At 36.4% G+C, this 21,643-nt stretch overlaps 3 protein-coding genes across 7 annotated transcripts; 2 read left to right on the top strand and 1 right to left on the bottom strand.

The window, feature by feature from the left end:
* Positions 1-4,945: 4,945 nt before the first annotated feature.
* LOC105700710 (THUMP domain-containing protein 3) lies at positions 4,946-8,192 on the bottom strand. Of its 2 annotated transcripts, none has more exons than XM_012426838.2 (7): positions 7,967-8,190; positions 7,785-7,897; positions 6,527-6,998; positions 6,014-6,192; positions 5,770-5,949; positions 5,497-5,634; positions 4,946-5,426 (listed from the first exon to the last, which is right to left on the bottom strand). In XM_012426838.2, exons 1-7 carry the CDS (start codon positions 8,055-8,057, stop codon positions 5,304-5,306), a joined length of 1,296 nt encoding a protein of 431 aa, XP_012282261.1. In that variant the 5' UTR covers positions 8,058-8,190; the 3' UTR covers positions 4,946-5,303. The 2 variants fall into 2 exon arrangements, with proteins under 2 accessions (XP_012282261.1, XP_012282262.1); XM_012426839.2 differs by having other exon boundaries at positions 5,293-5,426; positions 5,497-5,570; positions 7,967-8,192.
* A 414-nt stretch (positions 8,193-8,606) lies between these two features.
* Positions 8,607-13,440, top strand: LOC105700669 (DNA helicase MCM8). Of its 3 annotated transcripts, none has more exons than XM_012426731.1 (14): positions 8,607-8,735; positions 8,860-8,988; positions 9,052-9,284; positions 9,361-9,496; positions 9,574-9,824; positions 10,021-10,125; positions 10,227-10,382; positions 10,679-10,895; positions 11,485-11,648; positions 11,744-11,956; positions 12,039-12,166; positions 12,445-12,661; positions 12,916-13,077; positions 13,166-13,440. In XM_012426731.1, exons 1-14 carry the CDS (start codon positions 8,663-8,665, stop codon positions 13,361-13,363), a joined length of 2,382 nt encoding a protein of 793 aa, XP_012282154.1. In that variant the 5' UTR covers positions 8,607-8,662; the 3' UTR covers positions 13,364-13,440. The 3 variants fall into 3 exon arrangements, with proteins under 3 accessions (XP_012282154.1, XP_012282153.1, XP_023288575.1); XM_012426730.1 differs by having other exon boundaries at positions 10,676-10,895; XM_023432807.1 differs by lacking the exon at positions 12,039-12,166 and having other exon boundaries at positions 10,676-10,895; positions 11,744-11,916.
* Positions 13,441-13,759: 319 nt separating this feature from the next.
* LOC105700705 (peptidyl-alpha-hydroxyglycine alpha-amidating lyase 1) lies at positions 13,760-19,753 on the top strand. Of its 2 annotated transcripts, XM_012426830.1 has the most exons (9): positions 13,760-13,834; positions 13,925-14,076; positions 15,151-15,343; positions 15,702-16,313; positions 16,690-17,103; positions 17,277-17,492; positions 18,941-19,170; positions 19,276-19,460; positions 19,544-19,753. In XM_012426830.1, the coding sequence occupies exons 2-7, from the start codon at positions 13,978-13,980 to the stop codon at positions 19,147-19,149; spliced, it is 1,743 nt and encodes a 580-aa protein (XP_012282253.1). In that variant the 5' UTR covers positions 13,760-13,834; positions 13,925-13,977; the 3' UTR covers positions 19,150-19,170; positions 19,276-19,460; positions 19,544-19,753. The 2 variants fall into 2 exon arrangements, with proteins under 2 accessions (XP_012282253.1, XP_012282254.1); XM_012426831.1 differs by lacking the exons at positions 13,760-13,834; positions 13,925-14,076 and adding an exon at positions 14,495-14,564.
* The last annotated feature ends 1,890 nt before the right edge of the window (positions 19,754-21,643 follow it).

The following is a 21,643-nucleotide window of genomic DNA, read 5'->3' as shown; positions in this document are numbered from 1 at the left end:
GTTTCAATTTTGATAAAAAATAGTTGAAAGTCCCCCACCGCGACATTTGGCGTTGTCCGTAGGGTGCGCGAGAGCACCCTGATAAAAATGCCCACGTAAATTTAAATACTCGATCATTGGTTATTTCGATGACACGATGATTTGCAGTAAAATTACATTGTCTCCGTAATATCACATTTGACATCTGCGTTAAATTACAGAAAATGATAAGGCTCGGTTCAATTCGAACCTTTCGATCGACTTCGACGCCGCCTTAAACCGAGTCAGGTGAGGGCGATCTTTTCGTAACGGGTTACCATATATTATGTACACGTATAGACAATGTCTGCTGCTCGATCCTAAATACGCTTCTCCGCGACGTCGGAATACCTGGAATCCGACGACATAATTCTTTCAAGCAATCTCCCCCGAGTGAGCAGTTTTATATTCACCGGAAATTTGTCTATTCGGGGATGGAAAGCGCGAACGGACCGCCTTCGGCAAGACTAATGAAATTTCAGGATAATCGGTAGGGAATTCATGGCTGCGGAGTGGTTTCTATTAGCGTTAATGTCCCGGCCTCGAGAAGAGGTAAAGGTTCTGGAATTTCAAGGAAGACAATCTCCCGGGAGGAGATGGGCTGTACTTTTCCAATTGGCAAGATCTATTTCCTATCGGCGGACTCTTTCTGCGGAAAAGCAGCCAGGGAACGACTGCACTCGCACTCGAACAGATGGGAAGAGGTAATGCAAACGGAGGTCGAGCCTACAAGGGTAATTTTAGGTTGGCTAATGTCATTTCGCTTTTAATGAACTTCCCCGTTCGTTAGGCGCATTCCTCCATCGTCATCTCGACGTCGTCTGCGTTCGTACTTTTGTTAGCATATCGGAAAGTTTATAATTAGAATGAGATTATAAGCGTTACCCTAAGTACTCAACCCTCGAGGAAGGTGACTTCATGATACAAATATTGAAAATCGAGAAATTCGCATTTGACCGTATGACGTATAGTTTTCGTTATCTCCGCGGAACAAATCACATTTTAAAATTAATTTCAATCGGTATTCCACGAATCGAATGCATTTTAAGGTAACTAAAATTAAGATGCAACACCTGCAACGGTTGTACTCACATTCACTGATACCTGTATGAACGTTTTTTGTAATTATAACCACGCGTTGATTTAAAGGTATTTAGAATAATTCCCAGTCCGTCGATCTTCGTTGAAATATGTTCAACGACGTACCTTTTCCAACTGCAATAAGGCTAACCGAATTACGCCGAAGACCCGATAATTGCTGATAATTTAGGGAAACTTCGTTAAGACGCTCATCAGGGTAAGGGCGAAATGCTTTCATTTAATTATTATTCGATTTCGAGAACTCTATTATCACTCTCGTGGCAGCCATCAATTACCAGTGTTTTCGCCGCGACTGGGGAATCCCGGAATGTACTTAATGTAGAAATTTCGCTTGGTTACTTCGGATATATAGGGTTAACAGCTCTGAAAAATAAATATACCGAAGGAGACGGTAGACCGCTCGCAACGTTTCGATGAACCAAAGATTTAGAAACGAGCCGTCTGTGACAAATAACACGATCCAAAAGTTTTCGTTTACCTCACAGCTCGGAAGGAATGGACATCTGCGAATTAGCGTATCGGCATATCAGCGAAAGGAAAAGTTTTTTCCATCCAAAGTAATGTTTTCTGCAAGTGAACGAACAGCCTCGATGTCAGGACAATTTGTTCACTCTTTATTTTGTTAATTGCACGTTTAGTCTCTCTTTTTTTTTTTAATTCGATATTGAAAGTTTCTGTGCATAAGTTAGGTTTAGTATGAAAATGTATGTCGCTTGAGTAAATTTTTTTAGGATATCTCTAGCATGTCTCACGACCACAGGCCTAGAGTTGCAACATTTCTCCCGGTACACTTACGTTGCAGTAATTGATATCCATTTTCATTGCGCGTTTACAAGTATTTGTAGTAAACTCCTATTTAAGAAGGAAATAGGAAGACCGAAAAAAAGAAACCGCTGATGTCTAATGCAGGATGACATTTTCTACACTTCTATGATTACGCTAATTTCTCAACCAGTTGGTACAATCCGTGTGCATGAAAATAAAAGACTACATTATTTCTTATGAATTTAACGAGGCGTTTTGAAATGCCACGGGGACCCGATAACGCCTTAGATATTTATTTCCTTGTTGCAGTTAAGTTTCTCATATACTTCCGATTGACCCACTATCGTGCATCGTAACCACGATCGGATAATGCGAAAGGGACATCGGAAAGCCCTACCGAAAATATCTGCTCTCCATTTATCTACGATCGATAGTCGCGGGTAAAAGCATCGCGTCTTACGACAATTGGTTCGTAACCTCTGGTCTTCCTTTTAGCCGACGCTTAGCCTAATTAGGTTTGTACGGCTTACGTACGGCAAGGCCCAATTATTGATAATTGCGTAAAGATGTCACTCCGTAAGCGGATTTCAAGCGGTTTTATGGCATTGTGTGGCGTTAAGCCCTGTCACGAATGTTCGAGGGTGCCGTTGCTTCGCATTAAAATGCTTCGGCCTCCCTTTTGCGGGCCGGCCGTTTTGCCCAGTAATGGCGCTCGTGGAAGCCCTCTTTCTTACCGTTGAGGGAATACGATACCCTTGGAATTCTCAGAAAATCGATTTCAACGTTGTTACGCGTACTTTAAGCTATCGTTTATTCCGAAATTCCAACGATTAACAAAATGGCAGACTAGTTCCTAAGACCGAATAGGCAGACCCGATAGCGATGGATCCCCTCGGTTCCCCTCGGAGAAGACTCCTTGTCGAAGGATAACGACTTAGGAGACTCAATGAATGTCTCAAGTTGTTCGTTTTACCGAAAAAGGTCAATTGCATGGCATAGAAATCGACACTACTATCAAAGTCTGAGTTAAAGGGAGAAGTGCGAGAAAAATAAATATTTGAAAATAGGATCTGTCAAAAATTGTTTTTCTGCACGATATACATAAAATCTGAAAAACGGCGCCAACGATTTCTCTCGAAAGCTTTTGAATGCATCGGGTTGAAAGAAAAGCCATTGGAACAACTTTCTAACGAAACAATTTATTTCACTTACGTGTATAATCCGTGCATTCCACTATTTTGTATTAACTGGATTGCATTCATTTCGCGTCAACTGGCATTTCCGAAACATGTCAAGAGAAACTGAAAGTAATTGAAAAGTTAGCCGAGTCGCAAAGTGGCATGGTAAGCAGGTTCGTTCTCTGAATTAACGAGAGCTCAAATTGAATTAGGCGTCGGCAAGAAAATTGGAAAATCTTTTAAATCGAGGCAGGACGAGGGGAGGAACTCGAGGCGCCGCAAAAACTCATTTAAAGATGAAAAGCTGGCTAACGACTTATTTTCGACAAGAAAAAGTTGAGGCACTTATTCGCCTTCATCCTCCCACCCCTCGAGGGGTGAAAAGTTGAATGCCAACCTACTCCGCACTTCGGAAATACAAGGGGCGATAACAGTTTTGTCGACGGGGTAGCGAGGTTGTCGTCCTGAAAATACAACAGTTGCGCGCAGCACAACTCAATTGCCATGTCAAAACGACGTGAAATGGGATTGATGTAATTTTGTTAGGCGCCCTACCCTAAATGTGCCGTTCATACGCCGTGTACCGGGTGTTTCGCGATAAACGAGTAAACGTCGGAAGGGGGTTGATTCTAACGACTTATGAAGTCAAGCCAAATGACCGAATCTCTGCGAGCGCTCTTACGGAGTTACTTGCCGAATCCAATATTTCCACCCCGAGAGAACAATTCTAGACCCATTCACCCGGATTAATTCCCGGTCCGGACTATCTTTGCCCGCTGACAACTCACGGCTGGAACGGGACGTTTGCTTGCCAATTCGACACACGTTAACATTCGGTATGATCTCCGATTTTTAACCTTCGTAAGATGCACCCTGGGTACAACTCGATCAACCATCGAAATCGTCGAGATAAGGTCAAGATAGGTGAACCACCTCACTTTATTACGTATACGGTCAAAGGGAGGCGATTAATGGTACGGTCATATATGTACGTGCATATTGTTCGTTATATTTTCCAAATAAAAAAACTAAAAGAACGTTGGTACGTCACGTTGTATGGTAAATTCTTCCATTCTGGTTACGTTTACAGTTATAGATTCGTATTTACCGAAATACGTTAACTATCCGAAGTCTGCAATTCCATGGATGTTGAAGGACTCGATCGAGTTTTAAAGCGAAAAAGGCATCGGGGAAATTCGTAGCGGATGATAGAAAAGTTTCGGTATCCTACAATCGGTGCTCGTAGAGCCATTTTTGTTCCCTGCGTGATACGACCAATCTCGTTAATCTTCGATTCCGGTTCACTCGACGTTTCGCTGGTGGTCGATAATCGACTAGCCGATGGAAAAATGGTAAAAACTAATTATCCGTGAAATAATGGAAAAAAATTGTCGATGTCACGTGAATTCGAGATTGCCGTCATTTTTCCATAGATTGACCGGGGGGTTACGGTAACGCGGCCTGGAGTAACCGGTTCGTTACGTACATTCGATGAAAAATTCATTCGCCTAATCTCTGATGTACAAAGTGTTTTCAAATTGAATTCGACAACGTATCCATCTGACAACCTCTTTCAAGGGTCTACCAATTTATTTAACGTCATACATCGCGCTTAACCAAATTGAAATGCAGCCTCGAATACATGCTGGCTTAAACGTCCTGAATCTCGTCACTTAGTGCAGATAAATGTATATCCGTATTCTATAGATGCCAGGAACCGTAAAATTCACGTACAAAGGTATATGATATTTCTTCAGTTGGAGGAGGTGCAAAATTTAGGTGCAGAAGTATGCGCGTATTTCATGGTTTTGAAAAAACCGACGATTGATATTCAAATATACCCTGCAATGCAATGTATGCCCCAAATGTAAATACTCTGTATATTCGGTAAAAACATTATATTATCTTTTAGTAAATACATTACATTTGTATTCCTGTGATGAAATCATTGCTTTAAACGTCCATATGTATTTTCAATAACGGTAATGAACTCAACTTCTAATTAAACTTTTTCGAGCACGAGTCGTAAACGCTACAATCCTTGCACAATTGCATATAACATATAAAATGTATTAAAATATAAACATTTAATTGTGTAAAAAGTCAGGCTTCGAGTAGGATGCTACTTTTCGCATCAAGTACGACTTTATATTATTTACACGTCACATTATATAGTTTACTACTGTCTTCTCTTTATTTATAACCCCTTGCCGTTTTTAAATTGTAAAACGCTCCGTGCATTTATATATAATCGTTAAAAGCTTTTACAGATCGTTTTAAAACATATACTACTGCTTGCAATCCTCCTATATTTACGCCAAGCATCTTCGTCACGTGGAACAAATTCTTAACACTATTAATGGCCTGCAAAATGTTACAAATTAATAAATATAAAGACCCTGAGTCACAAGATGCATATCAACTGGTTACCTACCAAATTAATGCTTCGCCTATCGTACGTGAGTATTACCAGACGGCCGGTTCCAATTTTTGTAACTCGACCCAACTCTGTAAGAATTTGTTTATACAGTACTCTATTATCTGACATATTTCCACTTCGTTTGCCAAAAGGCTGCAACAAAAATATAATTTTCATTGATTTACAACCAACGATAATCAAAAATCGATCACTTGCCGACATGAAATTGTTATTAAAAATTATTACTTTATCCACTAAACGTAATAATTTGAAGGAGTAGGTACGAACCATATCGGTAACGAAAATATCGATACAGGATGATCTCAACGGTATTTTCGAAGCATTCCACTGTAATACGTCGATTGTACCCTTGTTTCTCATATCATCGATGTTACATTTTGCACGATTTACTGCTTTGCTATGATGATCTCCACAAAAAATATAAGATTCAGGGTACGCCATCGCCGCCTGGGAAGTAATTAAAAAAGGATCTTTATGGAGGGATATAAGACCACATTCCAAGTATGCATACCTCAATTGGAATCGATCCACCGCCACACATTGGATCGATGACAACATCACCAAGTTTTGGATGTGCCAGTCGTAATAAATTGTAGCAAACGGTAGCCCGCAACGTTGTTGGTCCAAAATGGGATATATTTCTACGATGTTTAGATTCTGTTGTGACCCGCAAGCCTACTATAAACTCCTCTGGAAATAAAATTCATTGCACAAATATGAAAGGTGCCGAGAAACATAGACAATAATAAAAAAAATTCTTGTAACCGATGAATTATTTGAATCAATTCCCGGTTTTCGCGCGTGTCGGCGGGAATGTCAATTGGGGTTTTTGAGTGGTAATATAAAATTGCACGCAACGTTATTGACGTTTATATTTATATCAATAGTACGGTGCAACGAATATACAGTGACGAGTATTTATGTTTCCCCTTCTTACACTGGCGGCATCGTATCCGCAGAAAAAATATTCACATCTGCCAGTTTATATTGTAAATATCTACTACTTGGTGTACAAGATACATACCGCTGATTAAGTGGCAAACGACTTCTAGGTGATATGCAATGAGATCAACCAGCCAGTGGTACTTATCCTGTAATACAGCACCGACATGTTTTGCAACCTCTCCGGATTCAAATGCATGCTCACCGGTTCTTTCGCAAGTTACTCTGAACTTCAAAATACTATTTTCCTGCACCGTTGATGGATCTTGTCCTCTTTTTTTACTCCTATTATTGACGGTCGTATTATCGTTGAATTGCTCCTTCCTTGTTTTATGACTTGCGTGTGCTGAATTAAATTCTTCCTCGGTGGGGTATAAGATCCCTCGAAAATGTGTTGCTATTTTCCACGCATTCAGGTGCTTTTCTAAGCCCATATTGTTTTGTACAGCGTCTCTTATTAATTCGAAATTCCCCTCTTTCTCGGATGTTATAAAATTGAAGGTACTCACGTCAGCGATTATGTATATGTTATCCACCGAACGCATTTCCTGCACCTAATTCAATCAATTGATTTAAATCCATCTATTCATGACCCGACGTGATTACGAGACATTCAACGCAAACAAAAACGGTTTTAAAGAGAATAATTTATGATACTGAAGGCATGGCGTTGTTGCATCAAAACTGATGCAAAAGGTCTTATGAAAGCATTAGTACCCATCAACGTCATGTATATCATACATGAGATTCTCATGTATCTACCTAAACTATGCTACATAAATAAAAATGTGATTATAAAATAGATTTCAAGTAGTATTGACATCAGCTGTAGACATTTCTTAGCATTATTATGGTCTGCCATAAATTTAGTACAATGTCGATTTTAAGTACTAGTATTTGGCAACGATACGTATTACAAAATGATATTTAAACCCTTCAAATTAATGTATGACAGACTGCAGTTGGCATAACTAACAATTATTTCAATTTTAATATCAAATTACATTTATTACAAAGTAAAGCCTGGCGTTGCCTGGGCATATTTTGAATTTTTTGTATAATTTTGACGTAATAACGCGATGTGCAATTGTCTGCTCTGCAACGACAGAGACATAAAAATTGATATTTTTGTTCGTTAGTAAGCTTCCTGATGTATGTCTCTCGCAAAAATGATCAAAGTTGGTCTAGTAGATTTCAAGATTACCACGGTATGAAATTCAAGCTTTGTCAGATAATCACTGATTCATCTTTTCTATATACCAAAATATCTTATTTCTGCGATCAAATGTATCAGAGAAGGAATGAATTATTGAAAGAATTATAGAAACAATGTATAATACTTTTAAGAATTGATCCAACGATACATTGCAATATATCTTCCCACGTCTTTTAACAATGCCTGTCGTTGGTTTTAATTTCTCCCTGCACTCGTCAACAGCTTGCCATTCAAATCCTAAAAGAAAAGTAAATAATCATTGTCGGTTAACCCGTTAGTAAAATACATATCATCATTATCACCCACCTGTGGTCACCGTCATTCCTATAGTAAATATCCCGTTTATTTGAGAAATTATAAAAAGTTCTTGCAGTTCCAAGTCATTCGCTCTCGACATATTAACGAAGTTAAAAAATACAAAAATCTACACATTAACGTATGCCAGAAATTAAAGGTTTATTCGAATTCTGTAGCTAGTGGCTAAAGTTTCACGATCTCGGCTTGTGCTGCCTTCGATGGAGAGTGCGGCCAGCTTGTACATTACAATAGTGATGCCAACTGGCTGATACCCACCAGTGGCGACTTGTCCATTCTCTATCTGTATCTCTCTGGATTTCGGCCTTTTTCCAAAGGCCCAGGGGGTCCACTACGTAAAGCAAATTGAGCGAAAATGTGAAAAATGAGTAGCTCACGGTATTACGGAACTTTTTTGGTGGTGAAAATGCGAGACCATTTATATGAACCAGAGATGAGTTGGGAGATTGCTCACGGGCAGGGTCGCACGATCGAGTCCTGTGCTGCCCCCATGACGAAGGATGCGGACGGCTAACGCACTTGCCACCTGTTACCCCCTCAGTCCTGGTAACCGTCACTGACGTACCGATTGACAGTTGTCAAATTGGATGGCGCGAACTGGCGCGAACCGGTAACCTGTGTATGTACATATTCTCTACCGCGAGCAGTCTTTTGATTCATAAGCAGAAGTTTTATGCTTTCAGTCTAATGAATTCATATGGAAAACGAAATTATTTCAAGGGAAAAAAGAGAAAGAGGAATTCCGTTCTTGAGCCAAAGAGTAAGATTGTAAAATTTCTTTATAATAACCAAATTCTTATTGTACATCATAGTAGGTTAATGTGAATGTTTATTCGACATGAACTGTCCTTAATTTAAATGTAATTTATTATAACGCGTCTTAGAAAACACAAAGAATTGTAACAATTCTCCCTCGGGAAGTGATCCAAACAAGAACTTGTGGAATCTCGATGGAGAATCAAGGAAGCCTGCAGAGCGATATTATGGATGGAGCATGTATTTTTACGATGAAGGTATCCTGTCTTATTTTGTATGAAAAGTGTATGGTGTGGTTTTAATTATTAAAATTTCCATAGGCTATAAAGAAAACTCTTTAACGGTAAAAAAAGTACAGGCTTATGAAAATTTCTTAAGAAGAAACTACGATTTCTCGTCAATTGTTAATTTTAATGCTGATGTATATCATAATGTCGATGTCACGGTGCTATACAGTGACAACACTTTTTTAACAAAATGGCCTACATTTAAAATGGATATTAAAGATACTCCCGATCACACGCTGAATTGCCTTGGACTTGCCATACATCAGGTAAAGCAACTTTTAATTATGTACGTCTACCTATATTTTTAATTAATCAAGTATTGTATTTCTACTCAATTTTTAGGCCATAACGAACTTTGTGTTGACCAAGCGCAACAAGTGCTACAACGATGTAATAAATGATTTATCAATGATTAAAGCCAAAATATTAAATTTTGAACCAATAACACCATTAAGAAATCTTAAAGTAAATTCATGTGGTAGGTACAATTTTGTGTTAATGTAGCAGCAATTATTAAATTAATTCATACATTCAATTTATTCATTTAATTTACAGGAAAATTAATAACAACTACAGGCTGTGTCATAAGAGTTAGCTACTCCAAGCACCTTTCTCAATGGATAATGTTTGCTTGTTCGAGATGCAAATGGGAGAAACGAGAAAAACAGACTAGGGGTATTTATACCATACCAAACAAGTGTGACACATGTGGTACAGTGAAGTTCAATCCAATGTTAGATTCGTCCAAGTCGGCAACAATACCTTCTCAAATGATCAAGTTGCAAGAATATTCCGGAGACGAGCAGGTACTTACTAAACGTAACATGTAAAATTATCTCGTAGTATAAATATTTCCGTGATACTGGTTCAATACTACGTCAACAACTGTTCTTTACTTGGGGATACCAAATAAGAAGTTATCATCCTAGAAACATTACGAGATGAGGAAGTAGAAATAATATTGACATGTATTCTTGAAATCAATAATGATTTGAAATTTAGGATGACCGAGGGAAGGTACCACGAATACTTGATGTAGAACTTCTTGGTGATTTAGTGAACACGTGTTTACCTGGTGACTATGTGACTATAACTGGAATTGTTAAAGTATGATTATATTAATTTGCATTTAATTTAAAATATTTACACACAAACGCAATAATCACGTAATGATCCTCTAATGTTAGTTTTTGTTTATTCCCCCATAGGCAGAAGGAAATTCGGAACCTTTAAGAAAGAAAAATACTACAAATTCATTTTCTTTGTACATGGAAGCAATTTCAATAGTTACTAATAAAAATGAAACTCAGTGTAAGAGCATAATGGGAATTGAGTTTGACGATAAGGATTACATTGAAATTAAGGTTACCAGCAAATAATTAATTCTTTCAGCAATCGCTAATTAGAAAATATGTAATTTCTAAGAAATATCAAATCTTGTGTTCTCTAATATATTTTAATAAATTTTCAAAACCGAAAGGTTTGTATCGTTGAGCACTTAAAAGAACGATAATTGGCAAACGGTACAGGGGAGTCAGTACTGTAACTCAAAAATCGGTTCGTGACCGTCACGTGGGTTGAAAGTGAAACTTCTAAGCTAGAAAGAATTATTAGATATTAAAATTATGTTTTATGTAATATTTTATTTTATTTGTAGAAGATCCATGACCAGCAAAATTTGTTTGAGACACTTGTCCATTCCTTATGTCCTGGGATATATGGTCATGAAATAATTAAAACTGGATTAATTCTTAGTTTGTTCGGAGGAAGTACCAAGCAAGCAGATTTACGCGAAGAAATCCATATACTGCTTGTTGGTGATCCAGGACTTGGAAAATCTCAAATGTTACAAGCATGTTCCCATGTTGCACCAAAAGGTAATTAAAAGATATGCTTGCGGTACTTTAATTTGCGTTGTAATTAAATATTTTTAATTTCATTTGTAAATTAGATCACAACCTAGGAACATCAAAATAGTTGTAGCTAGTTACCAACGTATATGGTTATCGAATATGGACTCTATGTGTAACTATAGATGTCAAGTTCGAAATGTTGTAGGAATCTTTTAATCAAACATTCTTGGACGTGACGGCTAATGGCTTCTAATTGTGGAACCTGATGGATCAAAAATATTTTGCATGCTCTAATTGGTATAAACATAAATTGTTTAGTAATTCACTGTTTTGCAAAGCTTAAGATATGTCTACTGTCGGAAAGGTCTCTTGCATTCTAAATTGTCGAAAGAACAAGTTTTTATTTTCCACTTGGAAACATTTATCTTTTTGTATCAATCTATATCCTTTTATGTATGCAGACTATCTAATAGAGTCCAGAATCAGAAACCAATTGTCTTGAAATTTGGTCTATGTCCAGAACAGTGTTTGTTTGACTTTACTGATTCTGACGATTCGATGTCCGTTGTATGGTCTCAAATAACTTTTTGCTGATGCTGTAATATTTTTACAGGCGTCTACATATCCGGAAACTCCAGTACGTCTTCGGGATTAACGGTTACTCTTGTGAAAGAGCCTGGTTCGAGTGACTTTGCTCTCGAACCAGGTGCTTTAGTTTTAGCGGATAGAGGGTGCTGTTGCATTGATGAATTTGATAAAATGTCAACACAGTATCAAGTGAGTACATATTACTTCATTGTATTTTTGTGTCGTATTGGAGAAGTGTTTCGCACGTTTAGAAAGACACCTTAGTTTACAATATGTTGTGGCAGGCATTGCTCGAAGCTATGGAACAACAATGTGTCAGTGTAGCAAAATCTGGAACATTATGCTCCCTTCCAGCAAGGACGTCGATTCTCTCGGCCGCTAATCCCATCGGAGGTCGTTATGACTCTTCTAAGACAGTTATTCAGAATTTGAAAATGAATCAACCTCTTCTCACACGGTTTGATTTGGTTTTTCTTTTATTAGACCAACCAAATGAGGTATAGTAGATTAAACTGATATCCGACTTCGGTGACAATTTGAACGAACAAGGTATTTTTGTATTTTTTTTCTTGACTACAGAATCGTGATAATTTGTTGTGCAAACACGTCATGACGTTACATACCGGCCAGAATAAATTAAATCAGGAACAATTTCACTCTTCTTCTAAAGGGGCAGAGGAAACGTTCTCGCAAGGATTAACATTCCGGTAAACTAATAATTATAAAATGTATAAGTACGTCTGCGTGTATGCATATGTTTGGTTATACCGGGTTGCAATTCATTTGATCATTTAAAATGATTATGTTAATTTTGACCTTTAAAATGCTAGGAATCCTATACATTTATTTGCACTACTGCCGTCTCATGCAAATTTCGTAGAAATAGTCCACTTGCATCGATTTTTATACAGATTTTTGAGAAAAGTTTTTGTGCCAATTTTTACACAATGTTTTTTTTTTTTTTAACGGAAATAATTTATTTCAGAGAAAAACTTATATTGTCAAAGGGAAATGTTCAATGTATGTCTCACGCTATTTTGCGAAAATACATCTCATATGCTCGTCAATACGTCAAACCTAAATTAACAACAGCTTCTGCTGCTGTTTTGGAGAGATTCTATATAGAACTTCGTAAGCAAAATACAAATGGCAATATACAGGTTTTCAACAGGCAACTTGAAGCTTTAATCAGATTAACGGAGGTAGATATTTTATTTCATTTCTAAGAAAGTTCTGTTATGAATTTTTCAAAGTTGAAATATTCGCACCACGATAACGAAAAATGCAAAATACCGTTTCTATCGCCTTAGTCTTCCATCCCAAGATATTTTACCCATTTCCTATCCCGAGGATATTTTATCCCTCACTGCGGCTACGTCTCTCTTTCCCTCCTCTAGAATGTAAGTGTCCTTTCCTGTTAATTTGAGTAAACAACAATCAGGTTTATTATTATCAGGCTCGAGCAAAATCCGAATTACGTACGGTAGCAACGGAAACCGATGCTCAGGAAGTAATAGAAATAGTGAAGTTTGCATTAGCAAGCATGTCCTCGGAACTTGGACCTACTTCGTCGAATATTCATAATAGCTCAAATTCTGGGAAACTTACCGGTAATAAGGTAAATAGAGTACCTCCAGCACATTCTCTTTTTATTAATTACCAAAATATTTCTATACTGACTAAAATATATTACTTATTTAATATAGGTAAAACATTTCATCAGACTATTGAAAGAGGAAGCCCAAGAACAAGACAAAAGTACTTTTTCTACCCGAGAGTTACGCGATGTTGCGAGAAAAGGAAGCATTGTAATAAACGATTTCACTGAGTTTTTATTAAAATTAAACGACCAAGGATTCCTCCTAAAGAAAGGGCTAAATTTGTATGCCGTAGTTTTGGATTGAATATTGCATTAATTTTATTTATCTTATGTAATATGAAGCTTAAATGTATAGTGTAAATAACCTGAAATAGATTATTATGTGGCACCTTTAAAAACATTAATTGTTCATTCGAAAATATTTAAGGAACATTTTACTATCTGCTCCAACCAGTGCTCGAACTTATTAGGTTACACTTGAAATATATTCGATACGTTTTGATATCTACAAAATTGTAAATGTTCATGATTCATATATGATAATACTCGTGACCAACAATGCTGACTTTATTATTTATTACTTTCAAACTTTGGCGGTCAACATGGCCGGTAGGTACAGTAGTTATTGGAGTAAAGCAAAACCACGATAGTAGCGCTATCTTTGCGCAAAGACTATGAACCAATTAAATTGACACACCACATCCAGGAGAAGTATCTCCCTCTAATTCCGTCAATTCTTTTCTATATTACTCTGTATCTGAAGTTAAAATCATCGGTATGAGATAAATTATCATAAATTATGTTGACATTTTACACATGTATTCAATAGTTTGGCCACTATTTGAAATAGTTAAATTACTTGTAGAACAAAGTGAATTGATATATTGGCTCGGCACCTGATGCTTCCTTTATGTAAGAATGCTGAATTTTCAATGCGACTCTCAACGATTTGTTGTTCGTTTATTTCTCATCACGCTTACGGCTACGTCAACTGTTCAAGAAAAACTGCTCAACCAGGTACTTCTTGTATACCAAATCAAATTTTTTACTTTGAGGACTATGTAAAATCATGTTTGCAATTTAATTGTATTTAATTCCGATATTCACTTTTTTGTTTGAATATGTTTTGCAATATTAATGGCAAGCCTGTCGAATTGATGCTGTTGTAAATTTTGTTAAACTTGTTTTTGTTTATTTATACGTGATATTGGATGTAACGAAAGAGGGTTAAAATACATTGAACAAATTCATCTGATGTTCACTATTTAAATAAAGAAATAGGTTTCAATTACTTAAAAACTGAAGAAAACTTCTGCCTTATTTTTAATTTACCCGATTCTAGTCGCTAATACGTATGTGAAGATATATAGCAGGGTGCATTTTTGATAACTCAGAATATCTGTTATCATTGCCGTCTACCTAGTAATTTTTTGCGCAGATTTGATAGGTGGACATCCATTCATTTTTACACGTGACATACAAAGGCATTCATCGCAGAATTAATGGTAACTATAGCGCTTATCGCTGTAGTGATATTATTCGGCGTGCACTTCAGTTGGTCTTCACCGCGCAGATGTACATATGTCACCATAATAAGCTTTGGCTTTAGCTTCTTGTAGTAATTTCATTTGGTTAGGCACAGATTTTTGCATCCAAACTAGATTGCTGATACCACAAGGTGCTGCATTGCTTTGGTTTTTAATTCTCTTATTTGATTGGATTAAGTATAAAACTAGATTTTTAAGAACATAATTTTAAGGGCATTTCAAATGTCTTGAGTAGATGTACTAGTATCTTACGTGAAACAAAATTTACTATGTAATTAAGTGAAAATATTTTATTCGAGTTTTTCATGGCATGATAGTTACGTTGTATTTGGCAATATTACTGCTTTCAGCTTTTTACAGGGAAAAAACAATTTTTGAGCTAATTTCACAATAAATTGAGAAAATGTAAACCTATTTGGCCAAGTTTTTTTTACACCAAAGGTGTTACTAGTAGGGATTTCATAAGCTCCACCATACTTGAATAGGCTCAAATAAATTGATATCGTTGAGTATGAAATAAGTGTATTCTACTTTTTCTGTTTAGCTAAATACAGCACATCAACCACCCTCGACATTTCAACTGAACGACTACTCAGACTTTCGTGAGAACGATGAAGGGGATCGAGGGCGCCAATTTCCACAATGGTCTCAAGTTTTGCAAAAAAATATTCCGTTCCAACGGATCGATCGTCCTACAAACCAGATTTCTGTAAAGATTCCAGATGACCTTGATCCAAGTGAGCTAACTTAGATCATAATTACGTGATAAATAAATTCACGTAAATTATATGCAACTCACTGTTCTTATACATACGTGTATATCTAGTTGGTATTTAAACATTTTGGCAAATTGATGACAAACTACTCGTTGCAAGTAGAAGTTACTTTCTTAATCTTGAAGCTATAAGCCATTTAATTGTAATACGTTTTGAGAGGATTGCAATCGTACATGGAATATTTTTTTTTTTATCACGCCAGGGAAGAAAACAATGTTAGAAATGAAACAAATTATGTATGGTATGAAGAGTTATGTTTTTTCAATTTTTTTTTTTTCTAATGTTATTTACTGAAAGCCATAAGTAATTCTTTTTACAGATATTTTATGGGATGCAAGGTGGAATGTAAATTACACATTTGGTCAGATATCGGCAGTGTCTATAGATCCCGATGGAAACATTGCCGTATTCCATAGGGGGGACCGTATATGGAATTCTGAGTCATTTAATAGAGAGAACAAGTTTGATCCTACGAACGGCCCAATAAAACAAAATACTATTATTCTTTTAAATAAAGGTGGAAAAAAGATTTTAGAATGGGGTGAAAATCTATTTTATATGCCTCATGGATTGACGATCGATTCTTTTGGCAACTATTGGATCACCGATGTAGCATTGCATCAAGTGCTTAAATATGATGCAGATGATATTAAAAAAAGTGTAAATCGACAAACCATGTCAGTATTACATACCGTTGGAAATTCTGATGAAAAAGGTTTCCATCGAAATAACGATTTAAAGCCCTCGCTAGTTTTGGGGATTGCGTTCGAACCGGGAAATGACGATCAAAGATTTTGTAAACCTACAGCAGTGGCCATACAGAGAAATGGTGATTTCTTTGTCAGCGATGGTTATTGTAACTCTAGAATAATCAAATTCAATAAGATTGGAGAAAGAATTTTACATTGGGGACGCAAATGGATAGGACCAGGTAGGTGTGATCCTATTTGTATTAATTATACATATTTTTATAAAATAATAAATATTAAGCATTTTGTAATTTCAGCCATCTTTATTATCCCTTCGTAGTAAATTCTCAGATTTGTTTAAAAATAACGCGAAAGCACCAAAGAACCTTTATAGGGACTCGTTTGTTATAAGATTGGAACTTACATTATATTGATAACGACAATGTTCTTTATTCTATGATCTTCAAGTGATGCTATATTGTAAGGAATATTTGAATTTTATTGCGGGAAATAGATGTGCTACGAGAAATTACAGAGCGTACGAAAACTCACTTCGAATGAATTGATCTTAACCAAATCTTGACAGACTCGTATACTTTGTAATTCTTTAATTTTCAGATGTGAGGCATCGAACACCTCCGCATAATACATTCTTCGTGCCACATGCGTTAGCCGTTGCAGAGGATCTGAATTACATTTTCGTGGCGGACCGTGAAAATGGCAGAATACTCTGTTTCTTCTCGAATAACGGAACATTTCACAAAGAATATACTCATCCCGTGATCGGAACAAAAGTATACAGCATCTCCTATGCTCTTGGAAAGCTATATTTAGTTAACGGTCGTGACCAGTTTATTCTCAATGACGTCCACGTACGAGGTTTTTCGATTGATATAGATACCGGCAATATCGTTTCACAATTTGGACCTGTAGGTGACATGAATACGCCACATGATATAGCAGCATCCGAAGACGGGCTCGAAGTGTACGTTGTAGAATTGGATGCTCCTAGAGTCTACAGATTTTTGCAAGGTTAATCACATTTGATTTTATCGCTTGCAGTAATAAATTATAATATTTCCCCGCTCCAAAGCAGTCGATAGAACGCTATTTATCAATTTCACGCAATAATGGCAAAGGCGAAGACGAAACGTCTACGCGATATATATGGCAAACGATCCACGGTTCTTTTATTACTTTTACAGGTTCCAACGATACGATAAGTTCTTCATATTTCAAGAACTCTACATTGCCAAAGCAACAATCGGCACCTTTCAATGATAGAAACACAGATGACACATTTTTTATTTCATCCCATGCGACTACGACGACTGCAATTTTATCTCTCATAACTTCTGCAATGTTTCTCATTGCTGTGTGTGTAACCGTAGCTGCCATTATTGCCAGACGTCGAAAACGAGGTACAATATCTCACCATGAAGACTCTGGAATTGAGATCGAGAAGCTAGTTCAATGAAATAATATTTTTCCACATTCATGACACGAGGAATGCATTTTGTTACGTTCAGTATGTGTGATTTGACTGATTGTTTCTGCAAGTGGGCTGCACAGTAAGAGTGTCATTTACCCCGCATATGTGTTTAAAGCACCGAGGTGTTCCCGGAATAAATTTAATCTAAACATATATGTAGACAGTAGCGAGAGTTACCCTAAAGGTAATTTAACTCTGAAATTGATATACGATGTTGTTACCGGCTTATGCAATATTAATGCATCTGGATCATGCAATGTGCACGTGGATCTCCGTATTGACTGTGCACTATGTCGAATATTTCCTTTGGACTGTTATGCTGACATTATTGAGGCAGGTAATAACGGTCATCCCTTGTATTTAATATTTAATTTACTACTCTACGGTTATACCATACGTTTAAAATCAATCGACTAGAACTGTAGGGTGTATAAAAATTGAAAGTGATTTTGTCTTATTTATAACTGTATGTCCTATGTATATATGTCTTGTTTAATCGACACCGATGCATTCGTTTTTATACGTTACAGATATTGTCATTTATAGGATCCCAATATAGATTTATGGAATAGTGACAACACGATTATCAAATATTTAAAAAGTCGCAAAATCTGTTTCGTTATAAAAGCATTGTCAGCGCATAGGAAACCGTAAAAAGCAAGGATACCCTCGAATGTATTTTTAATTAAAATAGTTAACTACCGAGAATCCTTAGATATTTAGGTTCTTATATTTTCACGTAGGTACTAGCAAATTGGAATCTGGTGAATTATATAAAATTCCTGATTTTATCTTGATTTTTTTAATTATCTGTACTTTTATTTCTTCCACTGTAGCATTTGAGAAATCATGTTTCTAATTTTCCGACTTTTAAAAATTGGGTCCTTGGCGTATAGTAAATCGATGGTGACTCGCTCGAGCTGAAATGCGCAGGATGCGTTTCTTTCACCTTTCGACCCTACGAGTTTCTTGATGTCTTATAAGGCAAGATGAGTATAGCTTGTATGACTCTTCTTCCTAACGGTGACATACGTATATAGTAACCCTTTATGATCGGCAAATTTCTCAAATTTCTCTGATGGGAGTACCAGATATTTGGAGCACATTTGGTCGGCTGACGACGCTGGCTTCTACGACACTCTGAAAATGCCGCCACTGTGGCTGCACCGATCGCAAAGGGTTAATGCGCCTATCCTCATACTAACAATAGCCTACTACATATTCCGTTTGGTTTGATTATGTGTAACATTTTTGGTACATCATGCACTTACAGCCAAGTAATATTGCATCATTGAATAATTGTTTACAACATCTCCGAATCTATAAACTTTGTATGTTGTACAATTTTAATTTTAATTTATTTTACTCTGTTACCAGGGTGCTTATTAACGGTACACAGAAGAATGTTTCAAAGTCCCAAGAAGAGAGAGAATTTCAAACTTTCAAGCCTGTTGGATAGTCGTACAAAGAAGAATTATAAATTCTTGGACAACCGCCCTAATACGAAGCAATTTAAAAAGTTGAACACGGATCCAGAGTCATCCGAGGATGAGAACCATGAGAATAATTTGACAAAACTTATTTAAACGTTGGTAAAGAATGAAGAGGTATCATCAAAGTTTCAAACGTTCTGTACATTTTTTCAACTCTCCGTGTCGTAAATGTTAATAAGCTTGTTCATGGTCATTCAACCAAACTTTTTTATTCTTAAGAAAGGACCAAGGCGGTAAATTAAAATCAAACTTCTGAAGTTTCCTGCAGTTACGAAAGAGGATTTTGGTTATATACCGAGATTATACGTGGTATCATCTAAGTTTACAGTTTCATTGATGGTAAACGATATTTTAAGCTAGTCAACGCATTAATAAGTAAAGCTAATGAAGTGTAAATATGCAAGGTACATATAATTTTCTATAACTTATTTATGTATGAAATTATTCAGGCCATATTCGCACTGAAATAATCGTAATTTTCTTCAAGATATTGGGATTGTCAAGAGGTTGTTCCAGTCTTGTCAAGAAGAAGGAATATGTTTGTAAATTTTCTAATTTCTACATTTATTTTCCTTTCACCGTCTATTCCTCAAAGCACTGATCTACTCTTGTTCTACATTATGTATCAAAATTTACACAGAATGAGACATCTATTTGAGGTTACTGGAATAAATTGTCTGCTTTTCGGAAACAAAAATGTTTGAGTTCTTAAAATAATGTATGACAAATTAATTCATTTTCAAAGCTTGGTTAATAAACATCGAGTTTACATTCAGCAGTTCTGCAATGTTGCAGAGTAGTTAGTACGGTCATTTTTGGAAGAGAAACGTGCACGATGCTTTCGGCCCGTAATTTCTATCGATGCTCTTTCGGTAGTATGTACTTATACCTTGGGTGCAAAGTACAAATTCCGACTTAAGTACCCTGTCATTTTGTAAGCCTTGGGGCAACTGGAACGGTCACTGTTCAGCAGTTGCGGGATCTCTAGAAAAAGTCTACAATCTTAGAATTCTCGCTTAATCCTTTTCTCTTTCCTCGCTCCGCAACAAGTATAGTCACACGTTGAGTCCATATTTTATAACATATTCCACGTTGGTTATACTCAAAAAAAACATAATTCATTGTAAAGAACATTTTTTTCTCATTGGAATGTGAAATTACAGTCATAACTTACCTGAGAACGTGTTTATTCATTTCACGTACCCAAGTACGGATCCATGACATTTTGGTCCCACCGATTCGATTCCAGATGGACACGGATTATTTCAACACAAATTATTGGACACCGTTTTCTGGTTTAGAAAATCATTTGGACACGATATTACCTCATCGTTGTCATCCTTGCGCCGTGTTCAATAATTCGTGTTCAACGGTATCGTGATCTATTTTTCTCGAAATTAATTCCTCGTCGCGATGAATCATCTTGCAGAATTATGTGAAGTTTTCTGAAAAAAAAATTACATTAGATAAAGATCCATTATTCCGAAGTGAAATATAAATATAAAGCGGTGTCCATTTCCGAGAACACGAAGACTGGAAGAAAATTGTATCGGATCAACATTTCTCATGGGGTAGAAGCCTGTGTTGCTGCCCCCATCGTTTATTTTTTCTAAATATTTACATGTCATTCAAAATGCGCCGTCATTTTGTCCCGATAACTTTCCCTTCGACACCCTTGCCGTCTATTAGCTTTCCCTGAACCGGGAAGAAATCATTTATAAAACCTACATGTACGGTGTAACGTTCAAAATTATATTTCTAATAAACTCTTTGCGCGGAGACCTACGTAATTATGTTCCTTTTGCAGGAAAATTCATAATACTGACGTATAACAATATTCACGTAACTACAACGTGCTTTAATTTAATTGATATTAAACAAGCATAAGGCATATGGAACAACCTTTTCGATTAGTTAGTAGTATTGACTACCTGAAATAAGAGTAGAACAAAAGATTGTTAATTTTTTAACTAATTTTTTTTTTACTTTATCCACCTGCTTGTAAGATGAGACAATTAGACGTTCCCACAATTCCTGATGTTAAAGTCGACGTATGAGTATAGAAAAGATGTTAGTGGACAACAAATGTACACGATATTGGGTGATTACGGACAGCACGAAAACTTCATTAAAGTTGGAATGAATAATTTCATTCTACTTCTAAATGTGCAACCGAAAACTTCGTTTTTATTGGAAACTACCGAAGAGAAACTACTTTTTTACATGGATTGTCAATGCTAATAATGAATTTTCAATTCGTCAAAAGAAATACACAATCCTTCGAATCGAATGGTCACCTTATAAATCCTGGTAACTAATGGAACGGCCAATTTTCAAGTTTTCCCCTCCGTAATCGCGCAATATCTGATTGGGTGACATTTAAAAAGAATTATCCGTCATTTATACGTTTGTACATTGAAAATCGTATACGTTTGTAATGATACACTGACGATTGCCTAAAGTTAAATAGTAGTACTCTTAATCTATCTAAGCTTAATAATTAAATTCGTAGATAATCAATTTCGCTGCCATTGTAGCTACTTCCAATCATGCAATTTTGTATGGGAACAGTTAATTGGATGAAAAA

The sequence above is a fragment of the Orussus abietinus genome, unplaced genomic scaffold, assembly GCF_000612105.2.
Source record: "Orussus abietinus isolate OABI.00-Male unplaced genomic scaffold, Oabi_2.0 scaffold49, whole genome shotgun sequence".
NCBI lineage: Eukaryota > Metazoa > Arthropoda > Insecta > Hymenoptera > Orussidae > Orussus > Orussus abietinus.
This window is presented reverse-complemented; position numbering and strand designations above follow the sequence as displayed.

Coding starts and splice junctions, on each gene's coding strand:
- LOC105700710 (XM_012426838.2), bottom strand. CDS start 8,057: ATGTCGAGAGCGAATGACTTGGAACTGCAAGAACTTTTTATAATTTCT. Junction 7,898..7,966: donor AGGAATGACGGTGACCACAG/GTGGGTGATAAT, acceptor CTTTTCTTTTAG/GATTTGAATGGCAAGCTGTT. Junction 6,193..6,526: donor CGTTTGCCACTTAATCAGCG/GTATGTATCTTG, acceptor TTTTATTTCCAG/AGGAGTTTATAGTAGGCTTG.
- LOC105700669 (XM_012426730.1), top strand. CDS start 8,663: ATGAATTCATATGGAAAACGAAATTATTTCAAGGGAAAAAAGAGAAAG. Junction 8,989..9,051: donor CATGTATTTTTACGATGAAG/GTATCCTGTCTT, acceptor AAATTTCCATAG/GCTATAAAGAAAACTCTTTA. Junction 10,126..10,226: donor CTATAACTGGAATTGTTAAA/GTATGATTATAT, acceptor ATTCCCCCATAG/GCAGAAGGAAATTCGGAACC.
- LOC105700705 (XM_012426830.1), top strand. CDS start 13,978: ATGCTGAATTTTCAATGCGACTCTCAACGATTTGTTGTTCGTTTATTT. Junction 16,314..16,689: donor ACGCAAATGGATAGGACCAG/GTAGGTGTGATC, acceptor TTTAATTTTCAG/ATGTGAGGCATCGAACACCT. Junction 17,493..18,940: donor TGCCAGACGTCGAAAACGAG/GTACAATATCTC, acceptor CTCTGTTACCAG/GGTGCTTATTAACGGTACAC.